The 15,532-nt window shown below is 42.9% G+C and overlaps 2 protein-coding genes across 40 annotated transcripts in view; one reads left to right on the forward strand and one right to left on the reverse strand.

Moving 5' to 3' along the window:
- LOC112214694 (receptor-type tyrosine-protein phosphatase delta) overlaps positions 1 to 15,532 on the forward strand; it is a 905,847-nt gene that overhangs the window by 324,016 nt on the left and 566,299 nt on the right. The window lies entirely within an intron of this gene.
- LOC112267515 (contactin-5-like) overlaps positions 1 to 15,532 on the reverse strand; it is a 210,093-nt gene that overhangs the window by 25,803 nt on the left and 168,758 nt on the right. The window contains exon 12 of the mRNA XM_042298356.1: positions 2,733 to 2,967. Coding sequence (XP_042154290.1) covers positions 2,733 to 2,967 — 235 coding nt within the window. The remainder of the gene's footprint in view (positions 1 to 2,732; positions 2,968 to 15,532) is intronic.

Here is a 15,532-nt window from a genome sequence, read left to right on the forward strand (position 1 = left end):
AACAAGTTCTCATTTACAACTGCGACCTGGCCAAGATAAAGCATAGCAGTGTGAGCAGACAACACAGAGTTACACATGGAATAAACAAATTAACAAGTCAATAACACAGTAGAAAACAAAGGGGAGTCTATATACAATGTACAATGTGTGCAAAAGGCATGAGGAGGTAGACGAATAGTTACAATTTTGCAGATTAACACTGGAGTGATATATGATCAGATGGTCATGTACAGGTAGAGATATTGGTGTGCAAAAGAGCAGAAAAGTAAATAAATAAAAACAGTATGGGGATGAGGTAGGTGAAAATGGGTGGGCTATTTACCAATAGACTATGTACAGCTGCAGCGATCGGTTAGCTGCTCAGATAGCTGATGTTTGAAGTTGGTGAGGGAGATAAAAGTCTCCAACTTCAGCGATTTTTGCAATTCGTTCCAGTCACAGGCAGCAGAGTACTGGAACGAAAGGCGGCCAAATGAGGTGTTGGCTTTAGGGATGATCAGTGAGATACACCTGCTGGAGCGCGTGCTACGGATGGGTGTTGCCATCGTGACCAGTGAACTGAGATAAGGCGGAGCTTTACCTAGCATGGACTTGTAGATGACCTGGAGCCAGTGGGTCTGGCGACGAATATGTAGCGAGGGCCAGCCGACTAGAGCATACAAGTCGCAGTGGTGGGTGGTATAAGGTGCTTTAGTGACAAAACGGATGGCACTGTGATATACTGCATCCAGTTTGCTGAGTAGAGTGTTGGAAGCCATTTTGTAGATGACATCGCCGAAGTCGAGGATTGGTAGGATAGTCAGTTTTACTAGGGTAAGCTTGGCGGCGTGAGTGAAGGAGGCTTTGTTGCGGAATAGAAAGCCGACTCTTGATTTGATTTTTGATTGGAGGTGTTTGATATGAGTCTGGAAGGAGAGTTTGCAGTCTAGCCAGACACCTAGGTACTTATAGATGTCCACATATTCAAGGTCGGAACCATCCAGGGTGGTGATGCTAGTCGGGCATGCGGGTGCAGGCAGCGATCGGTTGAAAAGCATGCATTTGGTTTTACTAGCGTTTAAGAGGAGTTGGAGGCCACGGAAGGAGTGTTGTATGGCATTGAAGCTTGTTTGGAGGTTAGATAGCACAGTAGCGGCAGCTCCTGTTGTTGAAATGGTGCTGGAAAAGTAGCGGCAGCTCCTGTTGTTGAAATGGTGCTGGAAAAGTAGCGGCAGCTCCTGTTGTTGAAATGGTGCTGGAAAAGTAGCGGCAGCTCCTGTTGTTGAAATGGTGCTGGAAAAGTAGCGGCAGCTCCTGTTGTTGAAATGGTGCTGGAAAAGTAGCGGCAGCTCCTGTTGTTGACATGGTGCTGGACTAGTGGAGGCAGCTCCTGTTGTTGACATGGTGCTGGAAAAGTGGAGGCAGCTCCTGTTTTCTAGTAGAATTGCGGTAACTCTCTGTGGTTCTAAATCAATGGTTGCTTACTTAAACATTTCAGAAACATTAACTTGCTTGACCATGCTGTAGGTCATGTAACTGTTTGTTACATACAATATGCTTTGTGGACTCCACTCCACTTGACCATGCTGTAGGTCATGTAACTGTTTGTTACATACAATATGCTTTGTGGACTCCACTCCACTTGACCATGCTGTAGGTCATGTAACTGTTTGTTACATACAATATGCTTTGTGGACTCCACTCCACTTGACCATGCTGTAGGTCATGTAACTGTTTGTTACATACAATATGCTTTGTGGACTCCACTCCACTTGACCATGCTGTAGGTCATGTAACTGTTTGTTACATACAATATGCTTTGTGGACTCCACTCCACTTGACCATGCTGTAGGTCATGTAACTGTTTGTTACATACAATATGCTTTGTGGACTCCACTCCACTTGACCATGCTGTAGGTCATGTAACTGTTTGTTACATACAATATGCTTTGTGGACTCCACTCCACTTGACCATGCTGTAGGTCATGTAACTGTTTGTTACATACAATATGCTTTGTGGACTCCACTCCACTTGACCATGCTGTAGGTCATGTAACTGTTTGTTACATACAATATGCTTTGTGGACTCCACCGGACAGATGTTGCTCTCTGGTTTTATGATGAAATAAAGGCGTGGTTGAATTTATTCTGTAACCGTGTTTTCTTACTGTCTCTGCATTTAGGTCTGTATATCACTGTGTCATAAAGGCATATGAACTAACAGGTTATAGAGCAAACAACACAATTATCACAACACATAGGTTGTAATATGACTTTTTCCAAAAGAAAAACTTGAACATGGACAGATTTTGGGTGGAGTGAACCCACTCGTTTCGGCTCTTACTCTCAGTCAATCTATAAGACCTGGACAACCAGGTGAGGGGAGTTCCCTGGTTCAGTCACTCTATAAGACCTAAACAACCAACCAGGTGAGGGGAGTTCCTTACTAATCAGTGAGCTTAATTCACCAAACAAGTACAATGATTGGAGGACTAAGAGTAGGAGGTCCTTCTCTTTGAATAACTGTTTTACATTTCCAAAACCAATAAATCAACCCATTGGCTAGATGACTAAGATGTGCTCTTTTGATCTTTAGACTTCTGAGATCATAGGACATGACATAAGAAGTCCACCCCTCAGCAGACACTAGTACATAGATAAACAGGGGGTGAAGGAGCCCCTTCCCTTTGAAGAACGTCAACCTCCCCAACACCTGCAAAGCCATCCTTAGATGTGTGAGTGCAAGAACTCACCTCCCTCTGCAGAGTACACAGTGACCACACCACTGAAGGGTCCGTCTCCCTTGTTGTTGTACACGCCCACTTTCACTTCGAAGGGTGTGAGGGGAGGGAAGGTCTCGTCTCTGTACTTGTATGTAGTGGAATCTGCTGATGTCACCATCTTCTCCTTCCAGCCTCGCGTACCATTGGCTCGGAACGCCACGATGTAGCCAAAGCCCTCGCCATTCTGGAACTCCTCAGACACAGGCTGGAAAACAAGGAAAGAGATACAGTTTTATTTGATTGGATATAAAACCCAAATCAATGACCACAACATTGGTTATTTAAATATCTGAATAAATTAATTTACATTCATAAATGTATTAATCCGTTCAAAAATCAGCCCAGCCTGCTGTAGATATTAATAATTGTATTGTATTCAAGAAGGATCCTTACAGGAGCCAATCTCGCCGCTCGTATCTAGCTTACAATATCATAATACAGACAGTTGTACCTACATCACCTTGTAACTACAGCACCTTGTACCTACATCACCTTGTACCTACATCACCTTGTAACTACATCACCTTGTGCCTAGATCACCTTGTACCTACAGGACCTTGTGACTACAGCACCTTGTAACTACATCACCTTGTGCCTAGATCACCTTGTAACTACATCACCTTGTACCTACATCACCTTGTACCTACATCACCTTGTAACTACATCACCTTGTAACTACATCATCTTGTACCTAGATCACCTTGTAACTACATCACCTTGTACCTAGATCAACTTGTACCTACAGCACCTTGTGCCTAGATCCCCTTGAACCTAGAGCACCTTGTGCCTAGATCACCTTGTACCTAGAGCACCTTGTGCCTAGATCACCTTGTACCTAGACCACCTAGAGCACATTGTACCTAGACCACATTGTACCTAGAGCACCTTGTACCTAGAGCACCTAGAGCACCTAGAGCACCTTGTACCGAGACCACCTAGAGCACATTGTACATAGAGCACCTAGAGCACCTTGTACCTAGACCACCTAGAGCACATTGTACCTAGAGCACATTGTACCTAGTTCACCTAGAACACATTGTACCTAGAACACATTGTACATAGAGCACATTGTACATAGAGCACATTGTACCTAGACCCCCTAGAGCACCTTGTACCTAGAGCACCGTGTACCTCGAGCACTTAGAGCACCTTGTACCTAGACCCCCTAGAACACATTGTACCTAGAACACATTGTACCTAGAGCACATTGTACCTAGACAACCTAGAGCACCTTGTACCTAGAGCACCTAGAACACATTGTGTTTAGACCACCTGGAGCACCCTGTACCTAGAACACCTTGTAACTCCGGCGCCGACAGAGATGGCCGCCTCGCTTCGCGTTCCTAGGAAACTATGCAGTTTTTTGTTTTTTTACGTGTTATTTCTTACACTAGTACCCCAGGTCATCTTAGGTTTCATTACATACAGCCGAGAAGAACTACTGAATATAAGATCAGCGTCAACTCACCATCAGTACGACCAAGAATATGTTTTTCTCGATGCGGATCCTGTGTTCTGCCTTACAACCAGTGTAACCGAGTGGATCACATGCAGCGACCCAAAAAAAAAAACGACTCAGAAAAAGAGGCAAACGAAGCGGTCTTCTGGTCAGACTCCGGGACGGGCACATCGTGCACCACTCCCTAGCATTCTTCTTGCCAATGTCCAGTCTCTTGACAACAAGGTTGATGAAATCCGAGCAAGGGTAGCATTCCAGAGGGACATCAGAGACTGTAACGTTCTCTGCTTCACGGAAACATGGCTAACTGGAGAGACGCAATCCGAAGCGGTGCAGCCAGCGGGTTTCTCCACGCATTGCGCCGACAGAAACAAACATCTTTCTGGTAAGAAGACGGGGGGGGCGTATGCCTTATGGCCAACGTGACATGGTGTGATGAAAGAAACATACAGGAACTCAAATCCTTCTGTTCACCTGATTTAGAATTCCTCACAATCAAATGTAGACCGCATTATCTACCAAGAGAATTCTCTTCGATTATAATCACAGCCGTATATATCCCCCAAGCAGACACATCGATGGCTCTGAACGAACTTTATTTAACTCTCTGCAAACTGGAAACGATTTATCCGGAGGCTGCATTCATTGTAGCTGGGGATTTTAACAAGGCTAATCTGAAAACAAGACTCCCTAAATTTTATCAGCATATCGATTGCGCAACCAGGGGTGGAAAGACCCTGGATCATTGTTACTCTAACTTCCGCGACGCATATAAGGCCCTGCCCCGCCCCCTTTCGGAAAAGCTGACCACGACTCCATTTTGTTGATCCCTGCCTACAGACAGAAACTAAAACAAGAAGCTCCCACGCTGAGGTCTGTCCAACGCTGGTCTGACCAAGCTGACTCCACACTCCAAGACTGCTTCCATCACGTGGACTGGGAGATGTTTCGTATTGCGTCAGACAACAACATTGACGAATACGCTGATTCGGTGTGCGAGTTCATTAGAACGTGCGTTGAAGATGTCGTTCCCATAGCAACGATTAAAACATTCCCTAACCAGAAACCGTGGATTGATGGCAGCATTCGTGTGAAACTGAAGGCACGAACCACTGCTTTTAATCAGGGCAAGGTGTCTGGTAACATGACTGAATACAAACAGTGCAGCTATTCCCTCCGCAAGCCTATCAAACAAGCTAAGCGCCAGTACAGAGACAAAGTAGAATCTCAATTCAACGGCTCAGACACAAGAGGCATGTGGCAGGGTCTACAGTCAATCACGGACTACAGGAAGAAACCCAGCCCAGTCACGGACCAGGATGTCTTGCTCCCAAGCAGACTAAATAACTTTTTTGCCCGCTTTGAGGACAATACAGTGCCACTGACACGGCCTGCAACGGAAACATGCGGTCTCTCCTTCACTGCAGCCGAAGTGAGTAAGACATTTAAACGTGTTAACCCTCGCAAGGCTGCAGGCCCAGACGGCATCCCCAGCCGCGCCCTCAGAGCATGCGCAGACCAGCTGGCCGGTGTGTTTACGGACATATTCAATCAATCCCTATACCAGTCTGCTGTTCCCACATGCTTCAAGAGGGCCACCATTGTTCCTGTTCCCAAGAAAGCTAAGGTAACTGAGCTAAACGACTACCGCCCGTAGCACTCACATCCGTCATCATGAAGTGCTTTGAGAGACTAGTCAAGGACCATATCACCTCCACCCTACCTGACACCCTTGACCCACTCCAATTTGCTTACCGCCCAAATAGGTCCACAGACGATGCAATCTCAACCACACTGCACACTGCCCTAACCCATCTGGACAAGAGGAATACCTATGTGAGAATGCTGTTCATCGACTACAGCTCGGCATTCAACACCATAGTACCCTCCAAGCTCGTCATCAAGCTCGAGACCCTGGGTCTCGATCCCGCCCTGTGCAACTGGGTACTGGACTTCCTGACGGGCCGCCCCCAGGTGGTGAGGGTAGGCAACAACATCTCCTCCCCGCTGATCCTCAACACTGGGGCCCCACAAGGGTGCGTTCTGAGCCCTCTCCTGTACTCCCTGTTCACCCACGACTGCGTGGCCATGCACGCCTCCAACTCAATCATCAAGTTTGCGGACGACACAACAGTGGTAGGCTTGATTACCAACAACGACGAGACGGCCTACAGGGAGGAGGTGAGGGCCCTCGGAGTGTGGTGTCAGGAAAATAACCTCACACTCAACGTCAACAAAACTAAGGAGATGATTGTGGACTTCAGGAAACAGCAGAGGGAACACCCCCCCATCCACATCGATGGAACAGTAGTGGAGAGGGTAGCAAGTTTTAAGTTCCTCGGCATACACATCACAGACAAACTGAATTGGTCCACTCACACAGACACCATCATGAGGAAGGCACAGCAGCGCCTCTTCAACCTCAGGAGGCTGAAGAAATTCGGCTTGTCACCAAAAGCACTCACAAACTTCTACAGATGCACAATCGAAAGCATCCTGGCGGACTGTATCACCGCCTGGTATGGCAACTGCACCGCCCTCAACCGTAAGGCTCTCCAGAGGGTAGTGAGGTCTGCACAACGCATCACCGGGGGCAAACTACCTGCCCTCCAGGACACCTACACCACCCGATGCTACAGGAAGGCCATAAAGATCATCAAGGACATCAACCACCCGAGCCACTGCCTGTTCACCCCGCTGTCATCCAGAAGGCGAGGTCAGTACAGGTGCATCAAAGCTGGGACCGAGAGACTGAAAAACAGCTTCTATCTCAAGGCCATCAGACTGTTAAACAGCCACCACTAACATTGAGTGGCTACTGCCAACACACTGTCAATGACACTGACTCTACTCCAGCCACTTTATTCATGGGAATTGATGGGAAATGATGTAAATATATCACTAGCCACTTTAAACAATGCTACCTTATATAATGTTACTTACCCTACATTATTCATCTCATATGCATACGTTGATACTGTACTCTATATCATCGACTGCATCCTTATGTAATACATGTATCACTAGCCACTTTAACTATGCCACTTGGTTTACATACTTATCTCATATGTATATACTGTACTCGATATCATCTACTGTATCTTGCCTATGCTGCTCTGTACCATCACTCATTCATATATCCTTATGTACATATTCTTTATCCCCTTACACTGTGTATAAGACAGTAGTTTTTTTGGAATTGTTAGTTAGATTACTTGTTCGTTATTACTGCATTGTCGGAACTAGAAGCACAAGCATTTCGCTACACTCGCATTAACATCTGCTAACCATGTGTATGTGACAAATAAAATTTGATTTGATTTGATTTGATTTGACCTAGAGCACATTGTACCTAGACCACATTGTTCCTGGAGCACCTTATACCTAGACCACCTAGAGCACCTTGTACCTAGACCACCTAGAGCACCTTTCACCTAGAGCACCTTATACCCAGAGCACCTAGAGCACCTTGTACCTAGACCCCCTAGAACACATTGTACCTAGAACACATTGTACCTAGAACACATTGTACCTAGAGCACATTGCACCTAGAGCACATTGTACCTAGAGCATCTAGAGCACATTGCACCTAGAGCACGTTGTACCTAGAGCGCATTGTACCTAGAGCACCTTGTACCTAGAGCATCTATAGCACATTGTACCTAGAGCACCTTTCACCTAGAGCACCTTATACCTAGACCACCTATAGCACATTGTACCTATAGCACATTGTACCTAGAGCACCTAGAGCACATTGTACCTAGAGCACATTGTACCTAGACCACCTAGAGCACATTGTACCTAGAGCACCTAGAGCACCTTGTACCTAGAGCACCGTGTACCCAGAGCACCTAGAGCACCTTGTACCTAGACCCCCTAGAACACATTGTACCTGGAACACATTGTACCTAGAGCACATTGTACCTAGACAACCTAGAGCACCTTGTACCTAGAGCACATTGTACCTAGAGCACATTGTACGTAGAGCACCTTGTACCTAGAGCACCTTGTACCTAGAGCACCTTGTACCTAGAGTAAATCAAAAAGAGAGTAGAGATATGAGAGTACATGGAAATATCATTCCTTTAACAATGCTTGGTTTCCCACATATGCTGACAACTTGTTGGCTGCTTTTCCTTCACTCTGTGGTCCAACTCATCCCTAACCATCTCAATTGAGTTGAGGTCGGGGTATTCTGGAGGCCAGGTCATCGGATGCAGCACCCCATCACTCACCTTGGTCAAATAGCCCTTACACAGCCTGGAGGTGTGTTTTGGGTCATTGTCTTGTTGGAAAACAAATGATAGTCCCACTAAGCGCATACCAAATGGGATGGTGTATAGCTGCAGAATGCTGTGGTAGCCATGCTGGTTAAGTGTGCCTTGAATTCTAAATAAATCATAGACAGTGTCACCAGCAAAGCAACCCCACAACATCACACCTCCTCCTCCATGCTTCACCATGTGAACCTCACATGCAGAGATCATCTGTTCCGCAACCAAAAATCCCCATGATATCTGCCCACATAACATAGCTATACCAATCCCCATGATATCTGCCCACATAACATAGCTATACCAATCCCCCTTGAGAAATGCCCACATACATTGCATTCGGAAAGTATTCAGACCCCTTCACTTTTTCCACATTTTGTTATGTTACAGCCTTAATCTAAAAATGTATTTTTAAAAAATGTCCTCATCAATCTACACACAATATCTCATGATGAAAAAGCAAAAACAGGTTTTAACCAATTTTTGCAATTAAAAAAAAAAAAAAGATTTATATAAGTTTTCAGACCCTTTAGTACTTTGTTGAAGAACCTTTGGCAGCGATTACAGCCAGAAATCTTATTGGGTATGATACTACATGCTTGACAGACCTATATTTGGTGAGTTTCACCGATTCTACTCTGCAGATCCTCTCAAGCTCTGTCAGGATGGATGGGGAGCGTGGCTGCACAGCTATTTCCAGGTCTCTCCAGAGATGTTCGATCGGGTTAAATTCCAGGCTCAGGCTGGATCACTCAAGGACATTCAGAGATTTGTCCCGAAGCCACTCCTGTGTTGTCTTGGCTGTGTGCTTAAGGTCGTTGTTGGAAGGTGAACATTCACCCCAGTCTGAGGTCCTGAGCGCTCTGTACAGGTTTTCATCAACGATTTCTCTGTAGTTGCTTGATTCTATACAGGAACATTAATACAGTGTTCTGCATGGGAGACCAACTGATTCAGAACAGACTGAGGACTGCCTTAATTTAACCTTGATTTAACCAGCTAAGTCATTTAGAACACATTCTCTTTTACAATAAAGACCTGACCATGCAGTGAAGTAGACAAGTGCATCTCATGTAATCTAGCTTGACCACTACTTGTAATGTTTGTCTCTAGCTCGGTGGACTATCACAGTCTTGTGGCATGCAGGAGACCCAAGTTGACAGCCAGGTGTATAGGTGTGCCTCCCTTACAGTGGTGTAGTGGAGGGTATGGCCCCTACGACACAATACCATCATCTGTTAATCTATAAATCAAATCAATTTATTACATTTTGTATTAGTCGCATGCTTCACCTCCATATCTTTATTTCAATAACCTCTTTGGTAATATGATTATCTGAATGTCTGCAAATGAAACACTAAACAGTAATTAAATCAAGATGTCACAAAGTCACAGCTGAATCCCAGTCGCTTCCCAGCTGTAATCTAACTTCTGTTCATTGTGATCAGCAAGTAACAATTTGGTGTTGTTTTTGAAGATATCCCGTCTCTAGATAAAGTACAGGGTTGACTGGTGTTGTTTCTGAAGATATCCCGTCTCTAGATAAAATACAGGGTTTACTGGTGTTGTTTCTGAAGATATCCCGTCTCTAGATAAAGTACAGGGTTTATTGGTGTTGTTTCTGAAGATATCCCGTCTCTAGATAAAATACAGGGTTTACTGGTGTTGTTTCTGAAGATATCCCGTCTCTAGATAAAGTACAGGGTTTATTGGTGTTGTTTCTGAAGATATCCTGTCTCTAGATAAAGTACAGGGTTTATTGGTGTTGTTTCTGAAGATATCCCGTCTCTCAGTAAAGCACAGGGTTTATTGGTGTTGTTTCTGAAGATATCCCGTCTCTAGATAAAATACAGGGTTTACTGGTGTTGTTTCTGAAGATATCCCGTCTCTAGATAAAGTACAGGGTTTACTGGTGTTGTTTCTGAAGATATCCCGTCTCTAGATAAAGTACAGGGTTTATTGGTGTTGTTTCTGAAGATATCCCGTCTCTAGATAAAGTACAGGGTTTATTGGTGTTGTTTCTGAAGATATCCCGTCTCTAGATAAAGTACAGGGTTTATTGGTGTTGTTTCTGAAGATATCCCGTCTCTAGATAAAGTACAGGGTTTATTGGTGTTGTTTCTGAAGATATCCCTGAAGTCTCTCTCAGATAAAGTACAGGGTTTATTGGTGTTGTTTCTGAAGATATCCCGTCTCTAGATAAAAGTACAGGGTTTACTGGTGTTGTTTCTGAAGATATCCCGTCTCTAGATAAAGTACAGGGTTTATTGGTGTTGTTTCTGAAGATATCCCATCTCTAGATAAAGTACAGGGTTTACTGGTGTTGTTTCTGAAGATATCCCTGAAGATATCTCTCTAGATAAAGTACAGGGTTTACTGGTGTTGTTTCTGAAGATATCCCGTCTCAGTAAAATACAGGGTTTATTGGTGTTGTTTCTGAAGATATCCCGTCTCTAGATAAAGTACAGGGTTTACTGGTGTTGTTTCTGAAGATATCCCGTCTCTAGATAAAGTACAGGGTTTATTGGTGTTGTTTCTGAAGATGTCCCGTCTCTAGATAAAGTACAGAGTTGACTGCTGTTGTTTCTGAAGATATCCTGTCTCTAGATAAAGTACAGGGTTTACTGGTGTTGCTTGTGAAGATATCCCTGAAGATATCCCTCTAGATAAAGTCTCTCAGGGTTTATTGGTGTTGTTTAGATAAAATACAGGGTTTATTGGTGTTGTTTCTGAAGATATCCCGTCTCTAGATAAAGTACAGGGTTTACTGGTGTTGTTTCTGAAGATATCCCGTCTCTAGATAAAGTACAGGGTTTACTGGTGTTGTTTCTGAAGATATCCCGTCTCTAGATAAAGTACAGGGTTTACTGGTGTTGTTTCTGAAGATATCCCGTCTCTAGATAAAGTACAGGGTTTATTGGTGTTGTTTCTGAAGATATCCCGTCTCTAGATAAAGTACAGGGTTTACTGGTGTTGTTTCTGAAGATATCCCGTCTCTAGATAAAGTACAGGGTTGACTGGTGTTGTTTCTGAAGATATCCCATCTCTAGATAAAGTACAGGGTTTATTGGTGTTGTTTCTGAAGATATCCCGTCTCTCAGTAAAGCACAGGGTTTATTGGTGTTGTTTCTGAAGATATCCCGTCTCTAGATAAAGTACAGGGTTTATTGGTGTTGTTTCTGAAGATATCCCGTCTCTAGATAAAGTACAGGGTTTATTGGTGTTGTTTCTGAAGATGTCCCGTCTCTAGATAAAATACAGGGTTTACTGGTGTTGTTTCTGAAGATATCCCGTCTCTAGATAAAGTACAGGGTTTACTGGTGTTGTTTCTGAAGATATCCCGTCTCTCAGTAAAATACAGGGTTTATTGGTGTTGTTTCTGAAGATATCCCGTCTCTAGATAAAGTACAGGGTTTACTGCTGTTGTTTCTGAAGATATCCCGTCTCTAGATAAAGTACAGGGTTTACTGGTGTTGTTTCTGAAGATATCCCGTCTCTAGATAAAGTACAGGGTTTATTGGTGTTGTTTCTGAAGATGTCCCGTCTCTAGATAAAGTACAGGGTTTACTGGTGTTGTTTCTGGAGATATCCTGTCTCTAGATAAAGTACAGGGTTTATTGGTGTTGTTGCTGAAGATATCCCGTCTCTAGATAAAGTACAGGGTTTACTGGTGTTGTTTCTGAAGATATCCCGTCTCTAGATAAAGTACAGGGTTTATTGGTGTTGTTTCTGAAGATATCCTGTCTCTAGATAAAGTACAGGGTTTATTGGTGTTGTTTCTGAAGATATCCCGTCTCTAGATAAAGTTTACAGGGTTTATTGGTGTTGTTTCTGAAGATATCCAGGGTTTATTGGTGTTGTTTCTAGATAAAATACAGGGTTTACTGGTGTTGTTTCTGAAGATATCCCGTCTCTAGATAAAGTACAGGGTTTACTGGTGTTGTTTCTGAAGATATCCCGTCTCTAGATAAAGTACAGGGTTTACTGGTGTTGTTTCTGAAGATATCCCGTCTCTAGATAAAGTACAGGGTTTATTGGTGTTGTTTCTGAAGATATCCCGTCTCTAGATAAAGTACAGGGTTTACTGGTGTTGTTTCTGAAGATATCCCGTCTCTAGATAAAGTACAGGGTTTATTGGTGTTGTTTCTGAAGATATCCCGTCTCTAGATAACGTACAGGGTTTACTGGTGTTGTTTCTGAAGATATCCCGTCTCTCAGTAAAGCACAGGGTTTATTGGTGTTGTTTCTGAAGATATCCCGTCTCTCAGTAAAGCACAGGGTTTATTGGTTTTGTTTCTGAAGATATCCGTCTCTAGATAAAATACAGGGTTTACTGGTGTTGTTTCTGAAGATATCCTGTCTCTCAGTAAAGCACAGGGTTGACTGGTGTTGTTTCTGAAGATATCCCGTCTCTAGATAAAGTACAGGGTTGACTGGTGTTGTTTCTGAAGATATCCTGTCTCTAGATAAAGTACAGGGTTTCCAGGATTTGTTTCTGAAGTTCTTAGATAAAGTACAGGGTTTACTGGTGCTGTTTTGAAGAATATTTTGTAAACGTTGATTGTTCATCTCTTGAGTTTGGTTTTCCCAATGTCAAACCTACCACCGTCTTTCTCACATTGAGAGGTTGGAAATGTGATATTCTGATTCCCTTACAATAGATACAAGTGGATTGACTCTGATGAACTATCTACAGATACAAGTGGATTGATTCTGATTCACTTACTACAGATACAAGTGGATTGATTCTGATTCACTTACTATAGATACAAGTGAATTGATTCTGATTAACTATCTATAGATACAAGTGGATTGATTCTGATTCCCTTGCAATAGATAGAAGTGAATTGATTCTGATTAACTATCTACAGATACAAGTGGATTGATTCTGAGATTCACTTACTTAGATACAAGAAATTGATTCTGATTAACTATCCTAGATACAATAGATTCCCTTGCAATAGATAGAAGTGAATTGATTCTGATTAACTATCTACAGATACAAGTGGATTGATTCTGATTCACTTACTATAGATACAAGTGAATTGATTCTGATTAACTATCTATAGATACAAGTGGATTGATTCTGATTCCCTTGCAATAGATAGAAGTGAATTGATTCTGATTAACTATCTACAGATACAAGTGGATTGATTCTGATTCACTTACTATAGATACAAGTGAATTGATTCTGATTAACTATCTATAGATACAAGTGGATTGATTCTGATTCCCTTGCAATAGATAGAAGTGGATTGATTCTGATTCCCTTGCTATAGATAGAAGTGGATTGATTCTGATTCACTTACTAAAGATACAAGTCGATTGATTCTGATTCACTTACTATAGATACAAGTGAATTGATTCTGATTAACTATCTATAGATATAAGTGGATTGATTCTGATTCCCTTCCAATAGATAGAAGGGGATTGATTCTGATTCACTTGCTATAGATAGAAGTGGATTGATTCTGATTCACTTACTATAGATATACGTGTATTAATTCTGATTCCCTTGCTATAGTTAGACGTGGATTGATTCTGATTCACTTACTATAGATACAAGTGGATTGATTCTGATTCCCTTGCTATAGATAGAAGTGGATTGATTCTGATTCACTTACTTTTGATACAAGTGGATTGATTCTGATTAACTATCTATAGATACAAGTGAATTGATGAATCACTTTAAACTGAACACTGATATAAGAACTGATCACTCATCAATTATGATAATTTGTTTGGTCGGTATTACGAGTCAAGGATGATCATTTGTTTGGTCGGTATCACGAGTCAATTATGATCATTTGTTTGGTCGGTATCACGAGTCAATGATGATCATTCGCCTGGCCGGTATCACGAGTCAATGATGATCATTCGTTTGGTTGGTATCACTCATCAATGATGATCATTCATTTGGTCGGTATCACGAGTCAATGATGATCATTCGTTTGGTCGGTATCACGAGTCAATGATGATCATTCGTTTGGTCGGTATCACGAGTCAAGGATGATCATTCGTTTGGTCAGTATCACGAGTCAATGATGATCAGTCGTATGGTCGGTATCACTCATGTAGGATGATCATTATGTCATGACTGTCCTGACCAGGTCAGGTTACAGGAGACCACAACCCTACAGATTATCTCTCAACCCCAACAGAGGAGGAGAGATCTAGGGGTCTGAAGATGTGGGGGTTTTATGACCCCTCACGCCCCTGGTAAATCTCAGGCCATAGACAAATTCCTTTGTCCTGTTACTATGGAGAACCAGCCTCAGAACATTAAACATGAAATAAAGGGACTTTGGAACAATGGTTTCAGTCAGCCACAATGGTGGTCATGACAATAGATGGAATATGAAAATGTATGTCATTTTTGTTTTGTTATTAAAGGTTAATAGATGACGTTATTACGAAAACATTGTAACGTGAAGAGTTTTCCTAGTATCTGTTTGATGTTTATACATTGTACATTGTATAGAAAATATCCAAATCAAAGAGAAGGTTTAGGGGAAGATGAAATGTTACGTTAGTTGTCTAAAATTGGATTTGAATAAAATATAGACCTTGCCTCATTAACTTGGTACGCCCAGAGAATTGTCCTAAAGGCGGTAACGCCCACTTCTGACCCAAGGGTATAAAACCTGTGAGTAAAGAATTCACAGAGAAGACTACATGACCCAAGCTGCAGCCAAGGTCTAAAAAGTCAAAGAAACCCAGAACGCAACACAAGTTTGAAGACAGAGAAATTTTTTTCTACCCAAGCTACAGATGAGTAGCTGTGTCTAAGCAGGACCCCCTTTGCAGCCAATCCCAGCGAATCGTGGTATCTAAAGGGTTTCATTCCTATGCTGTGAGCTCTGAGCTACAGAGCTGTCTGTCCTCAGAAGACCCCTTCCAGAGCAAAGGGTGAGGAAACAGACTCCTAAGCCAAAAGGACACTGACATCGGGAGGACGATCAGAGAGGTGCGCCGGAGTAGTGCGTCATCGAGCAGCCTGAACGGTCCACGCAAAGAATCTCGGAGATCATCCCCAC

The sequence above is a fragment of the Oncorhynchus tshawytscha genome, linkage group LG15 (genome assembly GCF_018296145.1).
Source record: "Oncorhynchus tshawytscha isolate Ot180627B linkage group LG15, Otsh_v2.0, whole genome shotgun sequence".
Classification (NCBI taxonomy): Eukaryota; Metazoa; Chordata; class Actinopteri; order Salmoniformes; family Salmonidae; genus Oncorhynchus; species Oncorhynchus tshawytscha.